The following is a 24,544-nucleotide window of genomic DNA, read 5'->3' on the forward strand; positions in this document are numbered from 1 at the left end:
CCACTGAGGCTAATGGTTTTTAGCTTACAAAAATACACAGGAGGTCTGTGTCACAGCGACATGTAGTTACATTTCTATAGAAGTGCACATCAGGCTACAGCGTAGGTTACAGTGTAGGGTACATGTCTACACAGAGCCCATGCTGACTGCACAAATTAGCATTGGTATGGTGATGATTTGAGGCAGAAGTCTGAAACCCACATTACAGTGAATAAGGATTGGTGTGGCATGGGGAGTGTGAGGTGCAGTGCTGGTTCTGCTCTGCTATGGGTCACAGCTATAAACCATTCATCGGAGGCTGCAGATCAGATTCGCTGCCCATGTTTGAGTGGAGCAACCATTTGGCCATCAAGATCAGGATGTGTGGGCAGTTAAATCTTTCCACAACCAGAAACCATGGATAACCAGAACCATCCGGAAACACGGACAATTATACAGCAGTAGCCAACAATGTAATGTGATGCAAAAAAGGACTAAAAGGGCTAAATTACAGTGCAGTACAATACAATGATAATATTATATTTCACTGGAGTTGTCCGTAGCATAATAAATAATAATGATAATAAATAAATAAATGATTGATTGATTAGTTACAACAAACCTACTGATGTACACTATAAGTGAGAAGCAGGGTCTTCTAAAAGCTTGTTATCACTCTTCATGTCTGGAAGTCAGAAAAAAAGTAAGAAAACAAAATCTGACTCCTGACTTGTCAAAGCCCTTGCTTGAGAGAAATAAACTGTCTAACACCAAGCACTTGAGGAAGTGCAAAAAAAAAAAAAAAAAAAAAAAATCCGTTGCCCGGTTAAAGGCAAGAATCAATTCCTGTCAACAAAAGCCTTTCACCACATGACCACAAACCTGCTGTTCCTCTATCATAGGCGGTAAGAAGCACATCATATTTCAGCAACAGGCATGTGATCTGAAGTGACATGTTATTTTCTCCTTGCTCTTTTTTTCCTGGATTGTGATCAATGTTTTTTTTTTCTGGATTTTTTTAGGAAATCACATGAAGAAAATGATGAGGAACGTGCACGCCATGTGATGTGCTCATTATTTACAGCTTAACTTTCCATCCGTCCATTTTTGCACCATACATCGTGCATAGATGACTAACTGGAAAACAACCAGCTTTTATTGGACTATAAATGTGGTTGCTAACAATTGTAAATAATTACAATGATTCAATGTGAGCTAGTCTGGCAGCACATTGTCTCCTCTCCAGCACCCCTGCTGATTTCTGCAGTCTGCACTCAGTGCTGCTTCTTCCTTGTGTCTCTCACTCAGTGGGAGACAACATTATACAGAGTACAACATGCGCAGGTCACAGGTTAGAAACTCAGTGGTGCGGGGCCTTTTCCACAAAAGATACTTTTACATGAGGCTTTGTTTGATCGGCAGTTAGCAGTGGGTAGGCACACCACGAGCATGTGAGTCTGAGGTGTGATCACTGTACGCTTGTGTGTCCTTCGTTTGCCAGACACCACTGCACAGCAGGGTACCGACATCAGAGAGAAGTTCAACAAATCCTTGGTTAGACTTCCAGACATGCAACTGACGCCCGACTACTTTTATACTTTCTACAAGCACTCTCAGCTTCTTATGGCTAACTTGTTGTGACACATCTTGACCGATTGCAAGCTGTTTTTCAGTCCTTCATTTGGGTAAAAAGTGTCATTTTCCCAGCAGTGTTTCCATGAGTGATTAACATATATTATCTCGTAATATTGCATGTGTTCTGGATAAAAACATCTGCCAAAAATCATGCTGTATGTTCACTCATGTGTGTAGTGTTAACGAATCATTGATTTTGTATACATAGACTATGGTGTTTGAACCTAATTATGCAGAGACAAGATTAAACTTTGGTGCTAACAGACAGCTTGACAACTCAAAACACAGATGCATGGAGATCTGCACTGGTTATCTGCCAATATTCATCAGAGGCAGCATGCTGTTCTAAGGAATTAATACCAGCATAGTGGTGAGAGTCATGGCGTGAGCAACAGTGATCTGGGGAAAGTGCCTTCTCTCACTCAGCATGTGCCCAAGCCACAAGCATCCCTGAGTTACATAACAGTCCTTTTGTGTAGGCGAAGACTTCCATGTGTCTTTCTGCCTCAGGTCCTGACGGCCACACAGATGGACAATGAAATAAGGCTTCCAATATCCTGATAGGACTAGCCAAGGGAGAATCTGTCATCTTCATAGACTGATAGAGAGAAGACTTGATCTGTGTAAGTGCATTTCCAGGTTTTTAAAATGAAAAATATGCTCAGAAGAAAATGAGGCCTGGTGTTTGCCAGACTCATGCTGTCTAGATTATTTAGGCAGCGAAGAAAGGACCCCCATCTACCTGTCGATGACAAGCTTAACTAAAACTAGAGACCATCTTGTGGTAGGATCACCCCAGGTGGAATATCGGGACTTAAACTGAGTGTAGGCCAGGGGTTTACTGTGGAGGCCGATGGACCCTTCCTTACTTCTGGTGCCCTTGCTTGTACCACACCCTTCTGTGAACTCATTCTCCATTTCAATCTCAACTGCTTTCTGATAAAGTTCTGCATCTGTTCATCTTGCACGGTAAGTCTGTCCACAAACAGACAGACAGTTATATAAACACCTGGCATAGTACAAAAAAACGCTTCCATGGTAGTTCCTGCTTCAATAACTGTTACCAGGACTACATTTCACCATGATGACACACCGCACAGACTCACGAGATGAAAACAATACCAGTCATTGCAATGTTGTCCCAGCTGGTATAAACTAAAATCAGACTACAATGATGTATTACAGTGATGGCTTTGGAGGAAGGACCAATCCAGAGATCCATAGAAAAAGCAGAATTTATTCAAATGTATATTACAAAAAATCCATTTACAGTAGATCATCACCATTAAGTGGTCTTCTAATTGAATTAAATATAGTGGAAAATTTTTGGAATCAAATAATTCAATACATATTAAACTGAAAAGCAGAATGAGCAGGAATAAAATCGTTCATCATCAGTGCATAATTAGTGTGAGGCAGCAAAAAAAGAGAGCTTGTTTTAATGAAGCTCTACACAATATTCAGAGCATTAATATTGTAGCAAACAATTTGCTATGTAAAGATATAGTAGTGTAAAGGCGTCATGAGCAGAGAATTAAATCTTTTACATCCAATGTTGTGGTAGAAGGTCCGGCTGCACATGCATGTTAGTGAGTATGAGTCCCAATGTGTGCGTATACCACCGGCTAGCTAACTGCTGGCACTCTGCACTGCGCTCATACAGCAGTCACTGCTGAAATATGGATGGCATTGTTGCAGAAGCATAGCTTCCACCCTGGAGTTTACCTCAACAACCCTAACACTGTTGGCTTGATTAACACCATTACTTCTTGTAGTCATTGTTAGCATTGTTTGTGCTGTTATCATCATTAGCTGCTACCCGGCTGAGAGCCATGTGCACACAATCTCTGAATCACAGATAAGCTCTAAATATCATATGAAGATGCTTAAAGTTCAAAGTGCATTTCCTGAGCAGATTGGTTTTTTAAAAGCACGATGGTCTTCAGAACCAGGCAGAGAAGCCATGCTTTTCCTTCACCACCCAAATGCTGTCAATCACCTTCCCATACTGGAACACACAGAAAAGGTTTGTTATGACTCGAGGCAATGCTCTTTGACCTTTAATTGTACCCTTTCAGCTTTGCTGTGCTTGGGTGCATGTTCTCTTATGTGTGCTTACCTGGTCATCAGAGACCTGCTCCAAGTAAAGGTGGGTGGCATTGGACACTTGCATGCGAGTGTAGCCGTAGTCTGTGCTGCGGAAAGCGCTCCACTCTTTGGGGTTTGGATTGAACCTGTCTGTCTTCTCTCTGCAGCCCTGCAGAAGAATCAACAGTGATTAAACCCAATCTGTTAGTGATGAGCCGCATGCCTTTCTCCAGCTCTGTCCACAAAGCCCTGTGTGACATTTACAACTGTGGCTGTGCCTCGGTGTGAGTCTGGCCGCATTTTGATATGCAGATGACTAAACCCTCTGTGGTTAGATGATGAAGCATGCCCTGCGCCGCTCACGACCACATCAGAAAACACTTAACCAGAGAAACAGCTGGTACTAAACTCATGTGGCAGACCAACTGCTGCACAGAGAGGACTGTGAACAATACATAACATTGTTTTTTGTTGATGCCGCCGTCAATTCATGCATTGATCTGTGTGGGAAAACGTGACATGCGATGTGAAAGTACTTACAGCAGAGCCTGTGATAATGTGCACTGGAGCTTTTGGGTTCACATAAGGTTGGTCTTTACTCCCATTGTACACCTTAAGAGAAAAACCATTCTTTTTCACTGATCCAAAACAAAGACTACAGATGTAAGAATGTGGTTAATGAAAAATGCAGGAGCTGACCTTGTCACCATAGACAGGCCAAAGCCTCTCATATGTGTGCTCATGTGCCCACAGCTCCACATCCACTCCTGTGAAAGATATTGGAATAAATATATAAATAAAAATCTGCTCAAACAGCTCATATAAACACAATTTGCTGTGTAATCTAAGTTTCTCAAATCCCCTGCCGATTTAATTCTGAGATTTCTCTGCAATCAACAAAAGCTTAAAAACAGAGCAACAAAAACTTCACAAAAAGTTCTGCAACATCTTAAATAATTAAATGCAACAAACAAAAGTCTGAGAAATGCATTGCAGGAGAAACATTTGCAAATGGGCTGTTGGGATGTCAGCCAGACCAAAGGCCTGCTTTTTTAATAAAGGATGTTTGGACAGCTCTGCAACTGTTGGGACGTTAGTCTGTCTGAGCGTGCAAATTTGTGATCTTAAACACCCATTAGCAGCACACAGCTGGTTGTCACATAGAGACCGTACCATAGCTGTAAAAAAGATCCTCTAGACCAGGAGCTGGTGGTTCGGTGTCATTCCGTCCCAGTCGGACCTGAGATATAACAGAGAGGAATACTGTCAGCATGAACTGGCATTAGTGACTGAAACACTACCTGCTACCTGAAACACTACCTGGTGTAGCCCCATTGCGCACGTGCCAGCCTCACTCCAAACAGTGCCAAGTGCTGAGGGAAGTTAGTCTAACTGGAAACTATTTGGTCCAAATTACAGTGATTATGACAGCATATCGTACTCAGTGTACTTATGGGCCGCGATGTGGAATGGCCAGTCTTCAACATGTGTGACACGTCTGCTACCAGGGGTAATTAGTTGTTTTGGCAACACAGCAGAAAACAAATACTTTCATGATGATGAATTAAAAGCTTTAACAATATAGATGTGCTACTCTCTAAGAAACACACTGTAAAATAAACTATGAGTGCTTTATGGAAAGTTAACAAAATGTTTTAAGACAATGACATAATTTCTTTGCTTGGCCAAATCAAATAAAAATGATGTTAGGTAATCGGATTACCGAGAAATTGGTAATTATCCCTTGCAAACAAAATGTCTGCAATCAGGAATGCAGATTAACAACTGCAACAGCAGTTATCACACTATGCTCAGACTGTAAAGCTACTCTTGACTTCCTGTTCTCTTCCTTCTCATAAAACTACCTGTCAGTATGAGTGAACAATCAGTAGGCCACTGTGCACGTTAGTTAAAGTGTTTGAATTAATGGATAGGGTTCTGTGGTTTACACACATAGGAGTCAAACTTTGTACAGTCATCCTGGTCGTCATCAGAGCAGTACATGGGTCTGTGTCCCATGGTGATGATCCATGGACGCACTGCTCGATTCTCTGGCTTGTTGGCCTCCTAAGTGAGGAGAGAGAAGTGGTGAAGACAATTGAGAATGTATCTACTACTACTACAAACTGAAAAGAGAAAAGGCTGTAATTAGTAACTTTAATAAAAATCAATGTTTTCTCATACTTGCTGAAACTGTCAGCAGTTGATGAGACAGATAATCTGATAAAAATCATGTTCCTCTATCTACTCTTACCTTGTAGCGATTCTAATAGCATTGTAGCTCAAGAACGAAAACAAGCAATCAGAGCCAAGGAGTCTCTAGGGCAGCTGCAAATCACTGCTCATGAAGTGCAGTCAAACTATCTGATCATATATGATTCAAGATTCCGTTACTCCATTGCCTATTTCTTGCCTTAGACGTTTTCAGAAACACATTTTAATGTACCTTTTAGCTGTAAATCAGAAAGCTTTCTCTAGCCAGTGGGTGTATCGACTTTGGTCGTCTACTTCAAACATGGTGGCCAAGGCACAAACTTTCTCTTTTTACATTTTAACGCTATACAAAAATACATTTCTAAGGTAAGAAAAAAAAAAGTGAATCAAGATTATTTTACTGCATAGCCTATTTTTCATCGCATATGTTTACACAGACATATTTTGGTGCACTGTATAGCTGTTATATAATAACTTTTTGACCCTGCTGGCATGGGGTAACAGTCAGGCCAAAAACCAACCAGATAAACTTTTCTAATTTTACAGCGAAACAGTGCACTGAAATATGATTCTGTAAGCATCTGAGTTGAGAAATACGCAATGCAGTAATTACTGCAGATTCATGATTCATATTTGATCAGCGCTGCCTAGTTTGACAGTTTGACTGCACTTCATGAGCCATGATTGACAAAATTAAATGACTGATAGCTACATTACAGACTCATTGGCTTTTATTGGTTGTTTTCTGTGAGCAACCTTAGATTGTAGCAATTGCCATTAACAGCAAAACATGATGGAGGAGGAACCTGATTTTCCCGCAAAATATCTGTTTAATAAACTTCTGCGTGGAAGTAGGGACAATTTCAGCAAATTTGCCATAAAGTTATTTTTTGTTATGCAAGTTTCAAAGCGTAGCTTTAAAGAGAGGCAGAGGTCAAGTGTGGGAACAAAGGACAGCACTTAGCCATCATCAGGACATGTAAACAGCGTGGTCACTAACCTCAAGGTCTTTCTTCAGCCACTCATACTGCTTGAAGAGGAGCTCCTTGCCGAATTTGAGATAGAAATAAACCTCGGTGGAGAGGGAGATGATGTGTGCTGACCCCAGGTTCCAGCTGTGGACACACATCATTAAAATGATACACAGCTTTCACCCAGTAGGGGAAGCATGCTGAAAGTCAGATAAGCAAGAACAGGCCTCACTTTGAACACCAGGTAAGTGTGAAAAATACTCAAAAATCCAGGCAAAGTTTTGTCTCTGACATTTTGCTTCTGGATGCTGTGCCAGATCTACTTTAGTGAATAAACTCCTAACTGTAATATGAGCACCTATGTGTTCATCCTGCAGGCTTAATGGAAAAGCATGTGTTCTGTATGTGTGCTATATGTTATGAACTGAACAGTTTCCAGTAGCATTTGTGGGATTTCAGATTGCCTCTGCTTGTTCCTATCCGGCTCTCAGCCAGCAGACCCAGGGACCGATCGTTGGGCAGCTGGCCTGTGGTCTAACAAGGTATTATCTTACTGTCTGAGAGAAGGAGGCCTGTAGTTGGCTATGAGTCACCTAGTCAGATGTATAGCTCCTTTGTGTAGTCCCCATGTCCCTGAGATAGGAGATGCAAACTAAATGAAGAAAAGGGAATGCTCCTCTGCTGCCAAGTCTCTCTGGGCTCCCTCTTACAGCTCATTAATGCTTACTGAAATACAGTAGGAGGTTTGCTAAACCTTCACATGATACTTCACATGGGGCCCAAGTTGGAAAAGAAACGACTTCTGTTTCCTAGCCCTGTGAATGTAACTTTTGATTTTAAGTTGTCTTCTACTGACCACAACTGTTTGTGGTTCTTCCACCTGCTCAAGCATGTCAAAATCCACCTTAAATGAATACTACACCCCCCACATGGCCATCTGTTTATCAGTTACTCACCCCCTGTTATGTTATACTGGTGGAGAAAACATGTCTCTCACATGACTGTCGTTAAATCCAAAAGCAGAGAAAACCCTTGATAAATTGAAGTAAAAGAGGACCATGTCTGTTTGGAAACTCTCGAACAACTAATTGCTTGAACTAAGCAAATATTGTGTATTCCGTAAGGTCCACATATTTTCTTTACCTGTACCAGAGGCTCTCAGTCTGGCCTGGCATGCTGAAACGATTCCTGTAGTTGGAGAAGTTACTGTGAAAAAAACACAAAAAAAGAAAAAAGTTACACAGACTGATCCTCCAATCTACGTTCGCTGAATGTCTAAGAAATGGCAATTAACGCCACAGACTTCTGCTCCCTCTTATTTTGTGGTGCCTGCACAATACACTCAAGATATTTCTCAGCTTTGCTATGAAATATGATGAACCAGAAGTTCTTAAAATAACAGCCTAGTTTTGGTGCAAGTCTTTTGTTTTATGTCACTTTCAGTTTTCATATAAACCTGGCAGAAAACTTAGAGTAGTATATCATCGGATAAAGATGGCCATCAAACTATGGTGGTGACATCTGCTTCAAACTTTTAAAAAAAGATGTAGCTAGTTTTAGATATTCGGAGAAACCGTACACTTTGCTGTCGCCAGGATATCAGTGGCTGCCTCTCCAAATTAAAGGCTGCAGAAAAACATGGACGTAGACTCTGTGACCTCACCCCTATAGGTTTGTGATGGGATGTTTTGAAGCTTAAGAACATGGTCAGATAATCAAAATTTGGCCAACGTGGAGGAGCCTGGGTGGAGCCAACATGGTATTAGCACCAAGGAGCCACCAAACTACACCTGTCAATCAAGAGAACAGGCCTCTAAATACACCTCTCCAAAAACCATGACATCTTCTTAAAAGAACAGCATAATTTTAGATCCAACGGCCATTAAAGAAATCACATACTGAGGCACTTCACAGTGGTTTTAGCACAGAGCTGTGGGGGTTCCTACTTGATCCCGATATAGTAGGATGCTTGCAGTTATCTATCACTGCTACCACAACTGCCACCACTAATTTCTAGACTCTTTGCACTGCAAGAATCATACACGGACATGTCCTTTAAGACAAGAAGTCATCAACAACATCTAAGCACCAGCATCCACATTAAACCTCTGCAAATGTTACAATGGGCGCACCATGCAAGAGGGAAAAACTCTTTCATGGAAAGCTCTCCCTCATGCCAAACCGCCAGTCTCTTTTCACGGTTTTTAATTTCAGCATGAAAGCAGGAGCCAATCTTCTCAACGGGCCATTAACTAAGCGAGGTGATGGGAGTGATTGTTTTCTTATCTTACATAAGGAAGAAAAAGGGCAGTATTCTGGACTGACGCCGGGTCAGGGTGGGACAGTTCATATCCCTGCACTGACTCATTTAATGTAGGGTTAGGTGGTAATTAGAGATCAGCTGGGTTGAAGATCAAGGGACAGGGACACAAAAGGAGGATGACACTAGTCCTTTACTAATGCTGAAAAAGTCTAATACTGATGAGACAGAGGTCAGGATTAAACAGTCGAGGCCAGTGTGAGAGCTGAGATCTCTCAGCACGAAGGAGAGTACTGTTTGACTTGGCATCCTTCTTTGCCCATCTTGAAAATGTATTTTAACCCTTTGAAACCTGAGCAATGTGGTTTGACTTATTTCAGAAACATAGAAAGAGGGCAATCAGTAACAAAAGAAGAAATCACCCCAAAATTAGGAAGAAATTTGTAAAAAGTTCAAGAAAATTACCTAAAAATTAAATTAAATGAAGAAATAAAGGAAAAACAAAACGTGGTAGTAACTTGGGAAAATGCTTCAAAAATTATGATAAAACTATAATCATTTTATAACAATTTTAAATATGTTATTTTGATAATTATATAGTTTTTCCCTGGCTTTTTTCTATTTCCCTTGGCATTTCCCTAGCTTTTCAAAAATATATATTTTTTCTAAATCTACTTATTTTTTGTCACTTGTGGAACTTTTCTTACCAAGTTGTTCCTGACTTTTCCTCCATGTTTTTGAAAGAAATGACACCAATTTGCTCAGGGTTCAAAGGTTGAAATACTTTCTACTGGCATCTGAAAGCAACACAAGGAAAGTGAGGTCACCCAAGGTTTCAAAGGGTTAAGGTGTCTATTATATTATCATTACCCCAAATCAAGTAGCTAAAACAAAAAAAAATCATGTTTAAGCCCTGAAACAAGCATTATAGCATTTATAACATATCCAAAATTTATAGTATATAGTAATCCAATCAATGTGAATGGATAACTGAGGCACAGACCCAGAGGCCCAACATGTGAGCCCCCCCGACCTTCATCTGCAAAATCTCACTCAAACCCATCCAACAATTGGGGCCAGGGTGAGCAGTAAATGGGCTGAAAATGGGCCTATATGGGTTTGTCCACTGGTTCCATAATGGCCCCAGTACTAATTGCCTATATGTGTGGGTTTACCCAAGTGGGGCCCAGATTAGATGCCCATTTTAGGACCATACCAACTTGGTACCTAGATAGCACAACCCCATGTAGAGCCCATTTTCCCAGCCAACTCACTATACACGTGGGCTCAACATACAAATGTTGGCTGGGAATTAAACCATACCAACCAGGAAGAGACTGTGTGTCTTGCTCCCATGTAGGCTAGGTGGTGGGGCTATTTGCAGTCCAGGGACCCCATTGTCTCATGACCTGCCTATGTATGTATGCTTAAATAAAGCTAAAGAGCAAGATCTGCTCCTGTGAAAATCAGTTATGATCTAGAGTTCTCAGTCATGGCATTGAACCAGGAACAGTCTGAAAATGGATTTATGCTCCCATCTTGTGGCAAGGATGTGTACCAGCAGCCATGAAGGGGGATTTGGGAAGGCAGATAGTAGAAATAAACAATCAATCTTTCATTCAGTAAAATAATACACAAAACTCTCTAGGAATTAAAACAGAGTGATATAACCGATCCTGCCCGGAGGGACAGGATTAGCTTGTAGAAATAAAGTCAACTACAGGCTTCAAAGTCTCTCATTTTTGTTGCTTGGCAGTGGAAAATATGATACAAATACGATAAAATTGTATTTGTTTCATTAATCTGCACTGTGGGAGTCCAGTGTAACATGTGACTCATCCTCCACAACCCTGAAGCACGCTTATTTCCATGTGTGTTTGCTTTTCCATTAAAATGAGATGAAGATAAAAATCTGGTGGCTGTCAAAGTCAATGTGAACAACCTGACTCTTAAACTGACTAAACACCCCCCCCCCCCTCATCACCCCTTTCATCATCTGATGAGCTTAATCCAGGACACTGGAGAAAGAAAAGGAACCAGTTGAAGTCTTCAGGAAGCATGTCACTAACTCCCATCACAGGACATTGTTACAAAACAGCTCCCTGTCCCTCTGTGCGCCCGATGGAACGTATTGTGCTTGGTGAACAAAGACAGTCTTGATTGGGGCTTTAGCATCTTCTGTGGATCCACTGTTCTCATCCTGCTGGAATGCTGACTGAAAACTTGTGGTCAGCCATGTTTCAATTGCCTTTTACCCATTAGGTTTTGAGGTTGGAAAGAGAGATGAACAGTGAAGTATAGTGAGAGAGAGCACAACAGACAGCAATGAAGAAGAAGCAGGGGCCAGTTGCTGGGAATATTTGGATTCTTAACAACACCACAGAGCAAAACACACATTTAGGTATAAGAGAGGGAGCTGGATTTCTGGTTATGTAATGCAGCGAGCCGTTTCTTGATATCATGCTCTTATGTCAGGATGCAGTGCCAAGAAAAAGAGACTACTGTTAGCAGCTCCTTAATAGAGACCAGACAGTAGTCACACTGCACATGGCAAGGCCAGGCGAGGCCTGTCTCAGTACAACAGCGGCAAGTAAATATTATGGTGCAAGTTCAGGCACCTCTAACCATTTCAAAATGCATAAACACACACAACTGACTCTAGCAGATGTGCTTGGAATTTAGGGATATATTCACTGATCCGCGGGGTTAAAAGCATCTGAGGCAGCTGAAGTCTTTAATCATCTTGTATCATCTTAAAGAAAACACAGCTGAACTGAGCTCGAAATTTACTGTAATAATGGACTGACTGACTAACAAGGTATTTTTTGAGCAAAAACTTGAATTGTTTTCTGTCTCCAGCTGTGCAAATGAACGACGAAACTAAATATTTTGGGGGTTTTAGACTGTTGGTCGACAAAACAAGACATATAAAGACATCACCTTGGGCTATGAGAGGTTATAATGTCATTTTTCACTATTTTCTGAAAATTTAAAGACATAATGGTGGTTTCGGTTCAGTTCAGTTAAGTTTATTGTCCCTCTAGGGGGAATTAGGTTTGCAGCCATGATAATTTGCCAAGCAGTTCAAAACCACAAAAGAATAACAAAATATAACAACACAAATCAGAAAAAAAGAAGGCCTCATTAAAAAGAACTTCCCACCAGTAAAGTGCAGAAGCAATGGGTTATAAGTGCAGAAACAGCAGACGATATCTTAAGATGAGTAAATCTCTAGTACAGAGATCATTTGATGGATTTCGGCAGACCAATGGCTCCTGGAAAAAGGCTGCCTTAAATGTCTTAGGTTAGGTAAGTTTCCAGGGAATGAATGCAAGTTGATGTAATGTCCACTTAAGTAATGAAAACAAGATTTTGGTAAAGATTTGGAAGGGTAGGAATCACTCAGAGGCCCCACAATACGATATAATGAACATACTTGAGTTATGATATAATATTGTTGTGACTTTAAATGCAATATGCAGGGTATTGTGATAACATATATTGAAGATCAAGTTTTTCAGTCTGTTGATCTCACTTTACTTTTTTTTACTGCAGCGCATTGTATCTAGTCAACTGAGGCAAAAGCAATTGATTTTATCATTCTAGTAGGCTACTATTTTTTTAAATTTGTGTTTAAAATATGAAAAACCTATACAATAAAAACTGATACTAGTTGTTTGTGTAACGATAGAATATTGCCAGACAAAATATTGATAGGGCTGAAACAGATGATGATTTTCATTTTCAAGTAATCTGCAATATTTTCTCAATTTAATTCAATATTCTCTCGTTAAACTTTATGAAATACCAACCACAATTACCCAGATTTCAAGCTCAAATTGTGTCTTTGTCTGACCAACACTCCAAAGATATTGAATTTACTATAATGAAAGACAAAGAAAAGCATTAAATCCTCACATTTGAAAGGCTGGAATCATCTGATGTTTAGGATTTTTGCTTGAAAAATTACATCAAAATTATTTTTTAAAAAGAAAAACATATATTTTTTTCCACAATTGTCTGATCAATATGGGGCTCTGTGACCTAATGTGTATCAATTTTGGGGATCTTGAGACAGAAAAAGGTTGAGAGTCACTACTTTAGATCATGCAGAATAGATTGTTTAAACAGAGTCCACAGTGTTTTGTTTTTTTTTTAAATATTGAGATCATAGAGAGCAAATCTGAACTTCAGTGAACTTGTTGCAGAACAGAACAGTAACAAAATGTTCAGCTGCCCATATGTACCAATGCTTTCAGTTTATATATGATTGAGTGATTTGTACAAAACATCTGTAAATCTGCAATGCATATGACCTGAATACCGAATTATTTATCTATCTACCTTCAGCTCTAAATTTGTTTTCACATACTTAAATGCTGCATCATTCGCTCCTTGCTGTCCCATCTCTCAGTCCAGAAAAAATTCCCAGACATTAAAAATGTGAACAACGCGTTCAGTGAAGATGAGTCAAAACGCAGACAGAGTTCCCACCACAGCGGGCCATCTCTGGGAACTGAAAAACAGATAGTGAGCTGATGATTGCCAGTCAGACAAATGCTTGTTTTGGAGAGCGTTGCATTGTTTAGATGTTGGTGGTTCCTGACACTGCTCCAGCCTTTAGAGACCAAAATAGCTCCCATCTGTTCAAATGGTACAGCAAGGAGTTTTTCGGCATACCAAAGTGTGCTCATTAGAGTGGAAAAACTGCGGCTCACCAGGTTGTTTGTTCGGGGGTTCACAACCCTCTCACCCCACCCCCCCCAAAAAAAGAAAAAACACACACAGACATAGCATTTACAGTAGCCAGTTCTGAATGTAATTTGTCATGAGGTGTCTGGCAAGTCTCTCTCACCAATATGGATGTAGTGCTGTTTTCGCCCATTAATCTTACTTGTGCCCCTGAGCAGAATATGGCATTAAATGTAAATAAAGACGAAAACATTAGCCAATCAAAAGCAGAAGACGGTCAGACAGCTTTTCATGTTGAGTCACTGACTATGAATTTTTCCTGTGGCTTTTATGTGAATTTATTCATGACAAAAAAAATTGAGGGGGCACCTAGTGGCTCACCTGGCGGAGCCCCAGGGGCCCCATGTAGTGAGGCTGTGTCATTGCTGCAGCAGCCGCGAGTTCAACTCAAACCTGCAGCCCCTTGCTGCATGTCATCCTCTCTCTCTCCCCCTTTCACACTTAAGCTGTCCTGTATGTCATAAAGGCAAAAGCCAAAATAAACTTGGAAAAAAAAAATGAAATTGAGAAATTAAATACCACCTACTATGCGGATTCGTGGTTTCCTGGACAGGTCATGTAAGGCACGTAGGCCGCTATGGACTGGATCTGCCTCATGAACTCATCTCCGATCCTGGCGTTGTCCTAGAACAGTGACATTCAGCTGTTAAAAATGACACCAACATTTTTTTTTCTGTCAGACAAATAAGTTTCATTTTTCTCCTCTCACTGATGTCCAGCCAAATTAGTTTTACGAACTATGTAAGTCCATTTTCCAGGCAGCTTCGGCCTAGCATTCAAACCTCACTGAAACCAGAGGCACTTTTTTAAGATATGCTAACGCAGCTTCAAAAGAACGCACTGCGGTTCATGGCTGTACTCATGGCTTCTACCTGCCACAAACATTAATGACCTTTTTCAGACATATTTCCCTTTCTCTGTTTTTCTATTTATAATATCAGTGAAGCCACAGGATGTACTCGCACATTCCAACTAAAAACACAGCTTGGATGAATTATGGTTATTCATTTTTGCAGTAGTCTGCTGATTACATTTCTCCCCATTTAAAAAATGCATGAATAATACAAGAACTCATTTCAGGAAAAATGATATTAGCATCCAAGACAAGGTTATGTCCGCTAAATATCGCAGATGACAGTTGGAGGAGGTTTTCAGATGAGCAAATATGTTATTGAGACTTACGATTTGGGGTTTTGAATGGCGCTTATTCTATTCAAGAAATACTTGGGCGACATGACCCTGACTCTCATCTTTCACCGCAGGCTTACGGCATTTCACAGTAATGCTAATCATTAGCTGCGTGCCTCAACCGCAGCAGAGAGCTTTCATATGTACTGATAATAAATATTGGTGAGTCTTGGGACAGCGGCTGTGGAGGAAGGTAAAGTGGATTGTCTCATCTGTCAGTGTGGAATTAGTGGAATATCAGAGTGGCTTTAAGAATATATGCTTTTGATGAAAGAAATTTGCTGTCAGGGATCTTAACTGGGCACAAGTATGATCGGCGTTCAAGATATTGAAAAGACAGAAAAGTAAAATACCTCATCCATGTCATAGGCAAAGTCCCCTGTAAAACAAACAAAAATCTGCAGATTAGAACAGAGCTCCACAAACCCGTGGTTGATGTCACGGTAGCAACATCCATTATTTATATAGTCTATGGGTGATGCCTAGCAGACAGTCTGTCACTCAGAGTGGCCACTTCTTTAAATATGTGTAATCTATAACCTCTTTAAATGTAAAAGCGTGAGTTATATATAAATTTACCTCCATACAGTTGTCATTAATGTTGAAATTAGCTATAGAGACCAACACAGTTTTTTGTACCGGGCTGTAAACATGTTTATTTCTGTTTGTTTGCCATTTAGCATAAGGGCTCTATGGGTATTGACCCACTTTTGGAGCCAGCCTCAAGTGGCCATTCGATGAAGATCAGTTTTTGGCACTTTATGTTAGTTTTATTTTTTAGGGTTAGATGAGATTGCACTCACATGTCTGCACGGTGACAACGACACTAGAGCCACCAAGCAATTCCACTTAGAATAAAGACTGAAAACAGGGAGAAAGAGCACGCCTGGCTCACTAGTCCAAAGGTCAATAAATCTGCCAACCAGCACCTCTAAAGCTGACTAGTTAATACATCACATCTTTGTTTTGTTTGGTCAATCCGTACAAAAATAAATAAACAACCATTTGTGGTTTCACATGGCATAATATGCTGGAACTTCTTTGGACACTGCCCTGCAAGCTGTTTTCCCCTGCTTCCAGTCGTCATGCTAAGCTATTCAGCTGCAAGCCTTAGCTTCTGTTTAGTGTATTGTCAAGAGAGTGGCATCAATGTTCTCATCTAACATTTCCCAAAATGTCACATTATACCTTTCATAAACAACTAGTGGTTAGCCTCAAACAAACATGTGATCTCTCTTTAAGAGCCAAGCAAACATTTATAGACTCTCTTAACTTGCAAAGTGGCTGTAAAATAGTGTTTCATTTGGTGTTTCATTGGACAAACCAACAGAAGGAGAAGAAAAACCTTTCCTTTATTATCTTTTATCATCTTATCATACTGGTGTAAAATCAAGTCAGGGGAGCAAAAGCTGGAGAGCCATATTTGTCAGATTTTTGGGCAACATTTTGGCACAACACCCATTATCTGTTTAGATTTTACTACCTACAAGTGATATAGCGAGCGTGTGACCGACATCCAACCCATATTGTTCAAAAGCAAAGCATATGAATGACAAATAGGGATTATTATGCTGATTACAGTCATTACCATCATGATATATTACCTCTTCATTAAGCATTTCTCTTGGAACGGCTCAGCTAGCCCATTTGATTTATGTTAATACACTCTGTTGCAAGCTGTGCCAGGTATCTGCAGATGACTAATGGCTGACAAAACAGCTGATAAAACTTAATGCCTCTTTAAGAGTTTCACAGAGCAAACTGTTGTAATATTTCTATCTGTGTGGAGCTTACCTATGTGCAGGATGACATCGTACATGCCAAGCTGCGTCTCCTTTTGCAGACGAGCCAGAGACTGAGGGTTCTCATTGCCCAGGTCACCATACAGAGCGAACCTGGGACTGAAGCTAGTGCTGTCATTCAAGGCAGTGAAGGAGAACACGTCGCTCCAACCATCATCGCTCCCACAGTGGTAGACTGAAAGCACACAGGAGAAGAAAAAATCTTTAACGTGTTATGTTTTGACAGTTAGTAATATTAAAGCTCCACGCACCATAAGTAGCAGCTGGTTTGAGGCTTGTGAGAGTGACTCTGTGGATGAACATCCTCCTCTTCTCCTCTCCTGAATCCACAAACAAAGTGGCTTCACCTTTGGCACTCATGTCAAAGAGCCGACCCCCCAGAAAGCCGTACTCCACCTTGCTATCCGTCTTATTGAAGGTGGTCCAGGTCACCACCATAGAACCTGGCGCGCCTGTGAAGACAAGCCCAATTATTTGAATCGTGATGTAGATTGATTTGACAGAACAACTGGAGTTACTTACTGATGCATCTGTAAAAGCCAAGAGATGCTTATGAAAAGGCTGACTTTGCACAAGAGTTGTGCTTTTGATCTTGCTGCTGGCGTGATATGACCATCAGAAAGCTGAGATAAGCTGACGACTGGCCAGGTGCTTATTTCATCAAGACATCAACGCATTTAATGACTACCACGTTTCACCTTCACAGGGAATGGACGAAAGAACATTTATGCTGCACAGTCTCTAAGTGAACCATGGGTAACAGCATGTATCCGAGTTAATGCAATTATCTTGGGCCTTTAACCTAAATGACTTACAGAGAGGACACAGGTGGTGTTTCAGAGCAACAGGACACACAACAAAAAATACTCAAAAGTTTCATAAAGGCCTTCAGCCATTACATTAGCGACATTACATGAAACACATAGGGCCCTTTTTAAACAATATATTGCGCATGGTCTAAAGTGCATGGTGCAAGTGCAAGTTCAACCAGTTTTGCTGGTTAAGTGGCGCATAATCTGTGCGCACAGTAATGAATTTTAAGGGTATGATAACCATCTCAGAGAGTACTGCAGTTTCACAGTATGATGATATACTGTAAAACACAATAACAATTACTATTATCAGTTACAATGACACTTAAAAGAAGGAAAACAGAAGGGATTTATTTTTGTTTGAACAAACAGGTTACTGCTATAACTGAAACTTGAAACATTTTTTAATGAAGTGTGTGCTAGAAGTCTCCCTTATGAAGATAACCAAAATAATCTTGATCTTATACTTAAGAATTCCCTTAAAATTAATGAGTTGCACAGAAGACCTTAGGTATCACAACGTGAATTTTGCAGCTGTAAAATCTCTTTGAATGCAGTAAATGTCTGAATGCTTTTCCTTAACAAAGGAACCCCTTTAAGGGAATCTGTGCAACACTTCAACTAAAGGTGTTTTGTGTAACCAGCTTGTGATCTTAATCATATCCAACAACCCAAGTCTTTTTAGATGGAGGTCCCTGAAGCGAAATCTTATCAACCAGGGGTCACTGACCCAATGTGTATTTATTTCAGGGTTCTTGACAAAGAAAAAGCTGAAAAGCTGAAAAGCTGAAAATGAATGCTTAACACCATGCACTATAAATCATTTGAATGGAGCCCGTAGACTTTTAAAATATCAAGAAAGTGAAGCTGAACTTCAGTGAGCTTGTTGTGGAGCTGCATAACAGTAACAAAATGTTCAATTGCCCAAATGTACCAGTGCTTTCAGCTGTTATATCATTGAGTTATATCAATGAGTGATTTGTACAAAAACATCTGAAAATCTGCAATCCATAAGACCTGCATACTGGTTTATATTACTAAGAGGAAAATCGTTCCCCGAAATGTAAACATGTGAGGCTGATGGAAGCAGTTCAAACACTTACCTGGATAAGAGAGGTGCACCTGCTCTGGCTGGGTCCATATTGGAGGAACACCAAGCACCAACAGGGGTGCAAGGCTTAACAGGGCACAAGCAGCACAGACAGGGACCATTTTCACACTGGATTACAGGAACAGCAGCCTAGTTAAAGTAGCAAAACACACCCAGAAAATAAAAAGATCTTGTCACTGTAATCACGTGATGTTCAAAGTTTTTGTGCCAAACATCACATGACAATACGGGTATAAAACCAATTGGAACAATGTGGATAAAGCCTTAAAATATCCTACCTGACCCATGCCAGTTTACACAGCACTTTACACACACCGTGCTTTGGTCTCTGATGAGGACTTCTGCATCCGTCAACCAGAACGATGAAACTGCAAAACCAAACCAGCGGAGTCAGCGAGAACAACACAGAAAGAGATGATGTGTCAATAAAAGCAGCTGATGTTGTTTTTCATTGTGCAATCAGGGAAGTCAAAGTGAGCTCAAGCACAGCAGAAATTAACCCGCAAGCCACAACTTGCCTTAGATAAATAAAGTGTAAAGGCAAACAGCTGATGTACCTTACTGATAGGGGTCACTTTGTCAGTGTAATGGCTAATGAAGGCAAAAGCAAGTTTAACAAAATGTAGACAAATGTAGACCACTGATTTCACAAACTGTTTGCTTTTGAAATTTGGACTATTTATAGCTAAACAGTCGCTAGAGGGTGCAAACTGCACAGAGTACATTTATGAATTGGATGCTTTATTCTCTGATGCTGGGCGGTACTAGCAGTTGAAATCGGATGTAAGCTAGTTGGCAGTTGCCTGAAGATTCAAAAGGATGGTTTAACTCTATTGTCTCTGCTTAGGAAGGAAAAAGACGGTGAGTACATCATTTAGGATGAGTTATTTATTTCACGATAAGAGTTGTAACGCAGTTCTAATTAGCTGTGAATGTTATGAACTATTTACTAAGCCACTGGCTGTAACGTTACACCGTGCTAACTAGCGATTTTCTTCTTACAACTAACAATTCTTACAAATGTTTTTAACAAGCTTTTCTACCGTAAATGACGTAAAACGGTACGCACGGTAGAACGCCTTTCTCTTGTTGTCAATGAACGACACGTACAGTCTGAAGATCCTGAACCAGGCCCGAATAAGTTAGCTAAATGTTAAATTAGCCACTAAAATCCAACACTCACAACACAACTCAACTGGTCCGCGAGCATTTCCTCATCGTCATCGCACAGAAGAACAACAATGCCCACATGGATTGTGGGAAATTGTGTTTTTTATATGTTCGGCCAGGAAAGCAGTAACACTGGAGGCCAAAACGTTTTTTTAACAACTGAAAACATAACAAAATGAAAATAAATGCTTTGTATAATAAATTTGGAGACACAAGACTTTTCAGAAGTATCCAGAAACACGGACAATAATAAAATAGCAGCCAACAATGTCAGAAGAGGAAATGAAAGGATTACATTGCAGTGCACAATGACTTCATTTGACAAACAAATGATTGATTGATTTATGAACCATATTGTGATTATCTTAGTGTGTTGACCTGTCCACAGTGGCTTCTGGCTGTGTGCTTGTGCGTATTAATTGTGTCTAACAATGCATTATTACGGATTAAAAGGGGCTTCTCTCTCTCTCTCTCTCTCTCTCTCTAGGTCTAATGGACTCCAACAGTGAAGACGGAGAGTATCAAAATCTTAGACAGGATGCAGCCCAGTACAGAGTGACCTATCCTCATGGGAGCACCACAAAAGATGTGAGCTGGATGACACATCATCAGAGCGGGGTTGGAAAACTTTGAAATGTAGTCAATCACTGAATACAAATTACATGGCAAGTTTTGTAATGAGCAGCATAATGTATTTGATGACAAAAATGTCTATTTTAAGTACTTTTGGATTGCTTTAGAATAAAACATTGAAGGTGTTACCATTTATACTAAAAAGAATAGATGCAGCCACAAAAAATTCCACTTGTTCCACTTTTTTTTTTTTCACTAGAAATCTCAAAACATTTAAATTCAAAAAAGTCATTTTGCATGGAGAATTTGTTATAATAAAAAAGTGGTGGGATTTTAAAATGGGCTTGTAACTATAATTTAATTACACATCTGTTCACATGCGAAATGGGCTGACTATAATTACTTATTTTACATAATCTTGAATACGTGACATCCAATAACCTGCATATTATCACACACTAAAGTACTTCTGTATGCTGTACCTCTTGTGTTATTTGTCATGCAAAATGTATTTCTGTATGCAGGTGGATTATGATAAAAATGAGGATTTCAACAAAAAGAGGTAAGTCATTGCATGTTTTGTGGTTACACAATAAGTGCATGATGTGCTTTGGTTTGCAACAGCATGTTTGAACTTTCCACTCTGCCCAGGTACCCGGTGAGTCGCTCCGGCAACAACCCTGGCAGAGTGAAGCGAGTAGTGTCATGTAAGAGGAAGACTCATCATCTGACAGTGACCCGAAGGAAGCAGATCGGGACGGGGAAGACTTATGATGCCGCAAACAAGGAGAATGAGATGAACTGCATGCAGGATGTGCAACAGGAGATATTTGACATGGACCCTTGGGAGTTCCCTCGAAATGTCAACAATAACCACAAAACTGGTAAAACTGGTTCTGAAGCCGACTACTGTACACTCACTGAGGTGAGAAATATTATCATAGCTCAGACTATTTCTTATGTTGTAGGTATTGTTTAATTAGTTACTGAGTCACTAACATGCAGATATAAATATCTGAACCTAACAATGTTTTTTTCCAGCTAACAAGGGATCATAGCACAATGACTGATGTGCTCTTTGGAAGAAATCTGAGACTGAAAGTGTCTTTAACGTTGTGGCAGAGAAATTTTGGAGAGCTGTTGACATACTTTCTAAGGTATGTAATATTCTGTTTCAAAAATGTGATGTACAGTATTTTTTGTCAGAATTTCAAAAGGATTGTTGCTTTACTATCTTTCTACAGAATCCAAGACATTGGTGTCTTTGTTGATTTCCTCCCACTGATAAGCAAAAGGTGAGTGACTTGAATTTTGCAAAACAAATATGAGCAACACGGCCCTCAAGTGGACAAGATGTTATTTTAATCAAATTTTCTCTGCAGCATTGATGAGAATTCCCCCAAAGTCACCATTGGCTGCTGTGTTGACCTCTTTCCTTTAGTTAAGAAAGTCCTCACAAATCCATATGAAGAGTGAGTATGCCTGCTGTAATCAAGTATTTTGTTTTGGCAGTGCAGTTGAATTACAACAGAATGAATTGCATTATGCACATAGAAGAACAGAAAGTGTGTCGCAGGATAATTACAAAAATGCGAATAAATTAAGATTTTCTTTTATTCTCACAGGTATCTTATAGTGGGTTTAAAGTGGATCCATTCAGTTTTGAAAAAATGGTGGGACGAACTAAGAACAAGTGGCTATTGTGGCTCAACAGAACTTCTGATGGATAAGTAAGTATTGCTGTATTTTATGAGCTGTGAGATACTTTAAAGTAGGGGTTGACGGATATTGTTTTTTCAGGACCAATAACAAGTTATTAATAGTTAATGAGACTGAAAATCAATATTTGGGACTGATATGCAGTCACAATAAAAAAAAAATCTTTGTCAGTATTTTGAATTTGGAATATAACAATCTCCAACACAAAACTTTGTTTAAATGCGTTTAGTAAATGTTAAATAAAAACTGAAACATTCAGTATCATGCACATCATGAAGTCCCCAGCAACTTCTTTTTTTTAAGTCTAGTGAAAATTTAAATATTAGGTTTTACAAAGTGAAAGTTCCTCCCATGCTGACACTTTCTTTGCACTATTTAATTGATTAATTTTATGGGCGATCATTAAAATAAAATGCAGATACAGATAATTGGCAAAATGCCAAATATCGGCCCCAATAATTGACCACGCCAACAACCTGTCGACCCTTACTTTAAACTGATAAAAGCTGCATATATCCAAACAACATTCTATTGAAAGGACACAGAAACAAAAATGGCATAATGCTAATATGGAATCAAAAAGCTGGAATCAGCCCCATCGTATTTTTAGTCACACTAGTTTTTAAATAAATGCATGATAGTGACTAAACCCCCTCTAACAGCACCTTTTACAACTAGTGCCAGTGTGCTACAACTTCCAATATATTGCACAATGTGCTGATCAGAATACACTGTCATTTTGGTTAAGTATTTATTCAACTTTGTTACAGAAATTTCCAGGCATTTAATCAGCAGTTATTGGAGTTATGGTATCAGGCACCTTTACTGAAATCTGCTCCAGGAACTGCTGGGGACATGGCAAAGGTCAGTACTGCATGTATGAATAAATCATTACCAGTGTCATTGCTGGCTTTGAATTTCATAATTTAGAAAACAGCCTAGTCTTACATCATCATCTTTTTCCCTTAGGTCATTGACTCCTTCCTATCTCAGCTTACCTGATGGCAACAAAGAAGCAGATAACAGATATTTCTCTGGTAGCAGCTTCTAAAAAACTAAACAAAAATCCAGAGTAAAATCTCTACATTGGAGCTGCTGTTGTTTCCACAGAGAAGTACCTTTTAGCTTGTACTGTAGCTGTTCTAAGGGGATGTCTGTAGAGCATAATGTAGCCTATTTATTGGCTGGGAGATGAACTTGAACAGTCGAATTGAGTAACTGAACTGAGAATGTGCAATATAAATTTAAATCATGTGGCAAATTTGACTTGTCTCTTAATTGGCAAAGTAGGATGTTGTATTTATGATCACCAAGAGGAGTTTTATCATTTTGCATATTTAGCTCAAAAACTGTAAAAATAAAAAAGTAAATAAATAAATGCAAGAGTTTTATTTCTTTGTGTGTGTGTCCATTATTTGGATTGCGCTATTGATGATGAATTAAGTTTGTATTTTAAATTTTGTGCTTGATTTTTCACAACCAAATTAAATCATGTAATCCCCTTCCTTTGTGGGAGAGTTTAGCACCAGTGTGTTTCCACTTCATTAAGTGAGATCCACCATAGACCCACATTTGTCTTTAGTGGGGATGACAGGTCAACAGTATAATCCACATAGAAGTGGTATACATTATCTGAGAACTGGGAACCTACAAATACATTTTAGATGCACTGTCTGCCATTTTTTCTAGTCACAAATTTGTAATAAATTAAAAATATTTTGGTTAGGTGCTCATTCAAACTTTAAAGTTTAGACCATACAAGAGCATAGAATATTATGATAATATTATGATATGATATTATGATATTAGATGGCCCTGTGCTCAATTATGTCTCATAAGTTGTTGTAGCAATTTTTTCAATTGAAGACATTTTCTAATTTTACACAATTTTGACTACTCAAAAATTGATGACAGTGGTCCAAAATACCATAATAAGAACCTGAAGAACACCATAAACACCATGGTATCCTAAACTTCTGACACTCTGAGATTTCTGTATGAATTGCATTTTTCAGCAATTGGATGAATATTGTATATCATCTCTAGCTTTGTCTGCCAGCTAGCCTCTTAAAGACAGGGGTCAGGATTCCCAGCATCCCTGTGGGTATCTAAGGGTTAATGCAAAGACAAAACACACTTCTGTGAAACTGCACATTCACCTGAAGTTAAAGCACATTTTAGTTGAACCCCTGCAGTTCAGTCTTATCTGGACTTCAACCTCATTCAATCTTGAAGTGATTTAAGTAAGGCACAGATATGAGCTAACATAG

The 24,544-nt window shown here is 39.5% G+C and overlaps 2 protein-coding genes across 4 annotated transcripts; one reads left to right on the forward strand and one right to left on the reverse strand.

Annotated features, from left to right (window-relative positions):
• Positions 1 to 2,831: 2,831 nt before the first annotated feature.
• On the reverse strand, positions 2,832 to 20,014 carry acp7 (acid phosphatase 7, tartrate resistant (putative)). 2 transcript variants are annotated; one of them, XM_042501047.1, is made up of 15 exons: positions 19,996 to 20,014; positions 19,091 to 19,180; positions 18,805 to 18,941; positions 17,141 to 17,341; positions 16,882 to 17,064; positions 15,441 to 15,466; positions 14,426 to 14,523; positions 8,031 to 8,093; positions 6,917 to 7,031; positions 5,656 to 5,769; positions 4,876 to 4,942; positions 4,402 to 4,469; positions 4,243 to 4,314; positions 3,734 to 3,871; positions 2,832 to 3,622 (listed from the first exon to the last, which is right to left on the reverse strand). In XM_042501047.1, exons 3-15 carry the CDS (start codon positions 18,911 to 18,913, stop codon positions 3,557 to 3,559), a joined length of 1,320 nt encoding a protein of 439 aa, XP_042356981.1. In that variant the 5' UTR covers positions 18,914 to 18,941; positions 19,091 to 19,180; positions 19,996 to 20,014; the 3' UTR covers positions 2,832 to 3,556. The 2 variants fall into 2 exon arrangements, with proteins under 2 accessions (XP_042356981.1, XP_042356980.1); XM_042501046.1 differs by having other exon boundaries at positions 19,882 to 20,010.
• On the forward strand, positions 19,384 to 23,665 carry LOC121953816 (KATNB1-like protein 1). Of its 2 annotated transcripts, none has more exons than XM_042501048.1 (10): positions 19,384 to 19,673; positions 20,470 to 20,600; positions 21,080 to 21,117; positions 21,207 to 21,480; positions 21,597 to 21,712; positions 21,800 to 21,850; positions 21,938 to 22,027; positions 22,181 to 22,285; positions 23,045 to 23,138; positions 23,244 to 23,665. In XM_042501048.1, exons 2-10 carry the CDS (start codon positions 20,475 to 20,477, stop codon positions 23,274 to 23,276), a joined length of 927 nt encoding a protein of 308 aa, XP_042356982.1. In that variant the 5' UTR covers positions 19,384 to 19,673; positions 20,470 to 20,474; the 3' UTR covers positions 23,277 to 23,665. The 2 variants fall into 2 exon arrangements, with proteins under 2 accessions (XP_042356982.1, XP_042356983.1); XM_042501049.1 differs by having other exon boundaries at positions 19,386 to 19,673; positions 20,470 to 20,570.
• The last annotated feature ends 879 nt before the right edge of the window (positions 23,666 to 24,544 follow it).

Source organism: Plectropomus leopardus, chromosome 14 (assembly GCF_008729295.1).
Source record: "Plectropomus leopardus isolate mb chromosome 14, YSFRI_Pleo_2.0, whole genome shotgun sequence".
Taxonomy (NCBI): domain Eukaryota; kingdom Metazoa; phylum Chordata; class Actinopteri; order Perciformes; family Serranidae; genus Plectropomus; species Plectropomus leopardus.

Bases quoted from the DNA above. Each gene is read 5' to 3' on its own strand.
- acp7 (XM_042501047.1), bottom strand. From the start codon at position 18,913: ATGGTCCCTGTCTGTGCTGCTTGTGCCCTGTTAAGCCTTGCACCCCTG. The intron at 17,065-17,140 runs GTGCGTGGAGCT...GTGTGCTTTCAG, and splicing joins CAAACCAGCTGCTACTTATG to TCTACCACTGTGGGAGCGAT. The intron at 15,467-16,881 runs GTAAGCTCCACA...TTTGTTTTACAG, and splicing joins CGATGTCATCCTGCACATAG to GGGACTTTGCCTATGACATG.
- LOC121953816 (XM_042501048.1), top strand. From the start codon at position 20,475: ATGGACTCCAACAGTGAAGACGGAGAGTATCAAAATCTTAGACAGGAT. The intron at 21,118-21,206 runs GTAAGTCATTGC...CACTCTGCCCAG, and splicing joins GAGGATTTCAACAAAAAGAG to GTACCCGGTGAGTCGCTCCG. The intron at 21,851-21,937 runs GTGAGTGACTTG...TTTTCTCTGCAG, and splicing joins CTCCCACTGATAAGCAAAAG to CATTGATGAGAATTCCCCCA.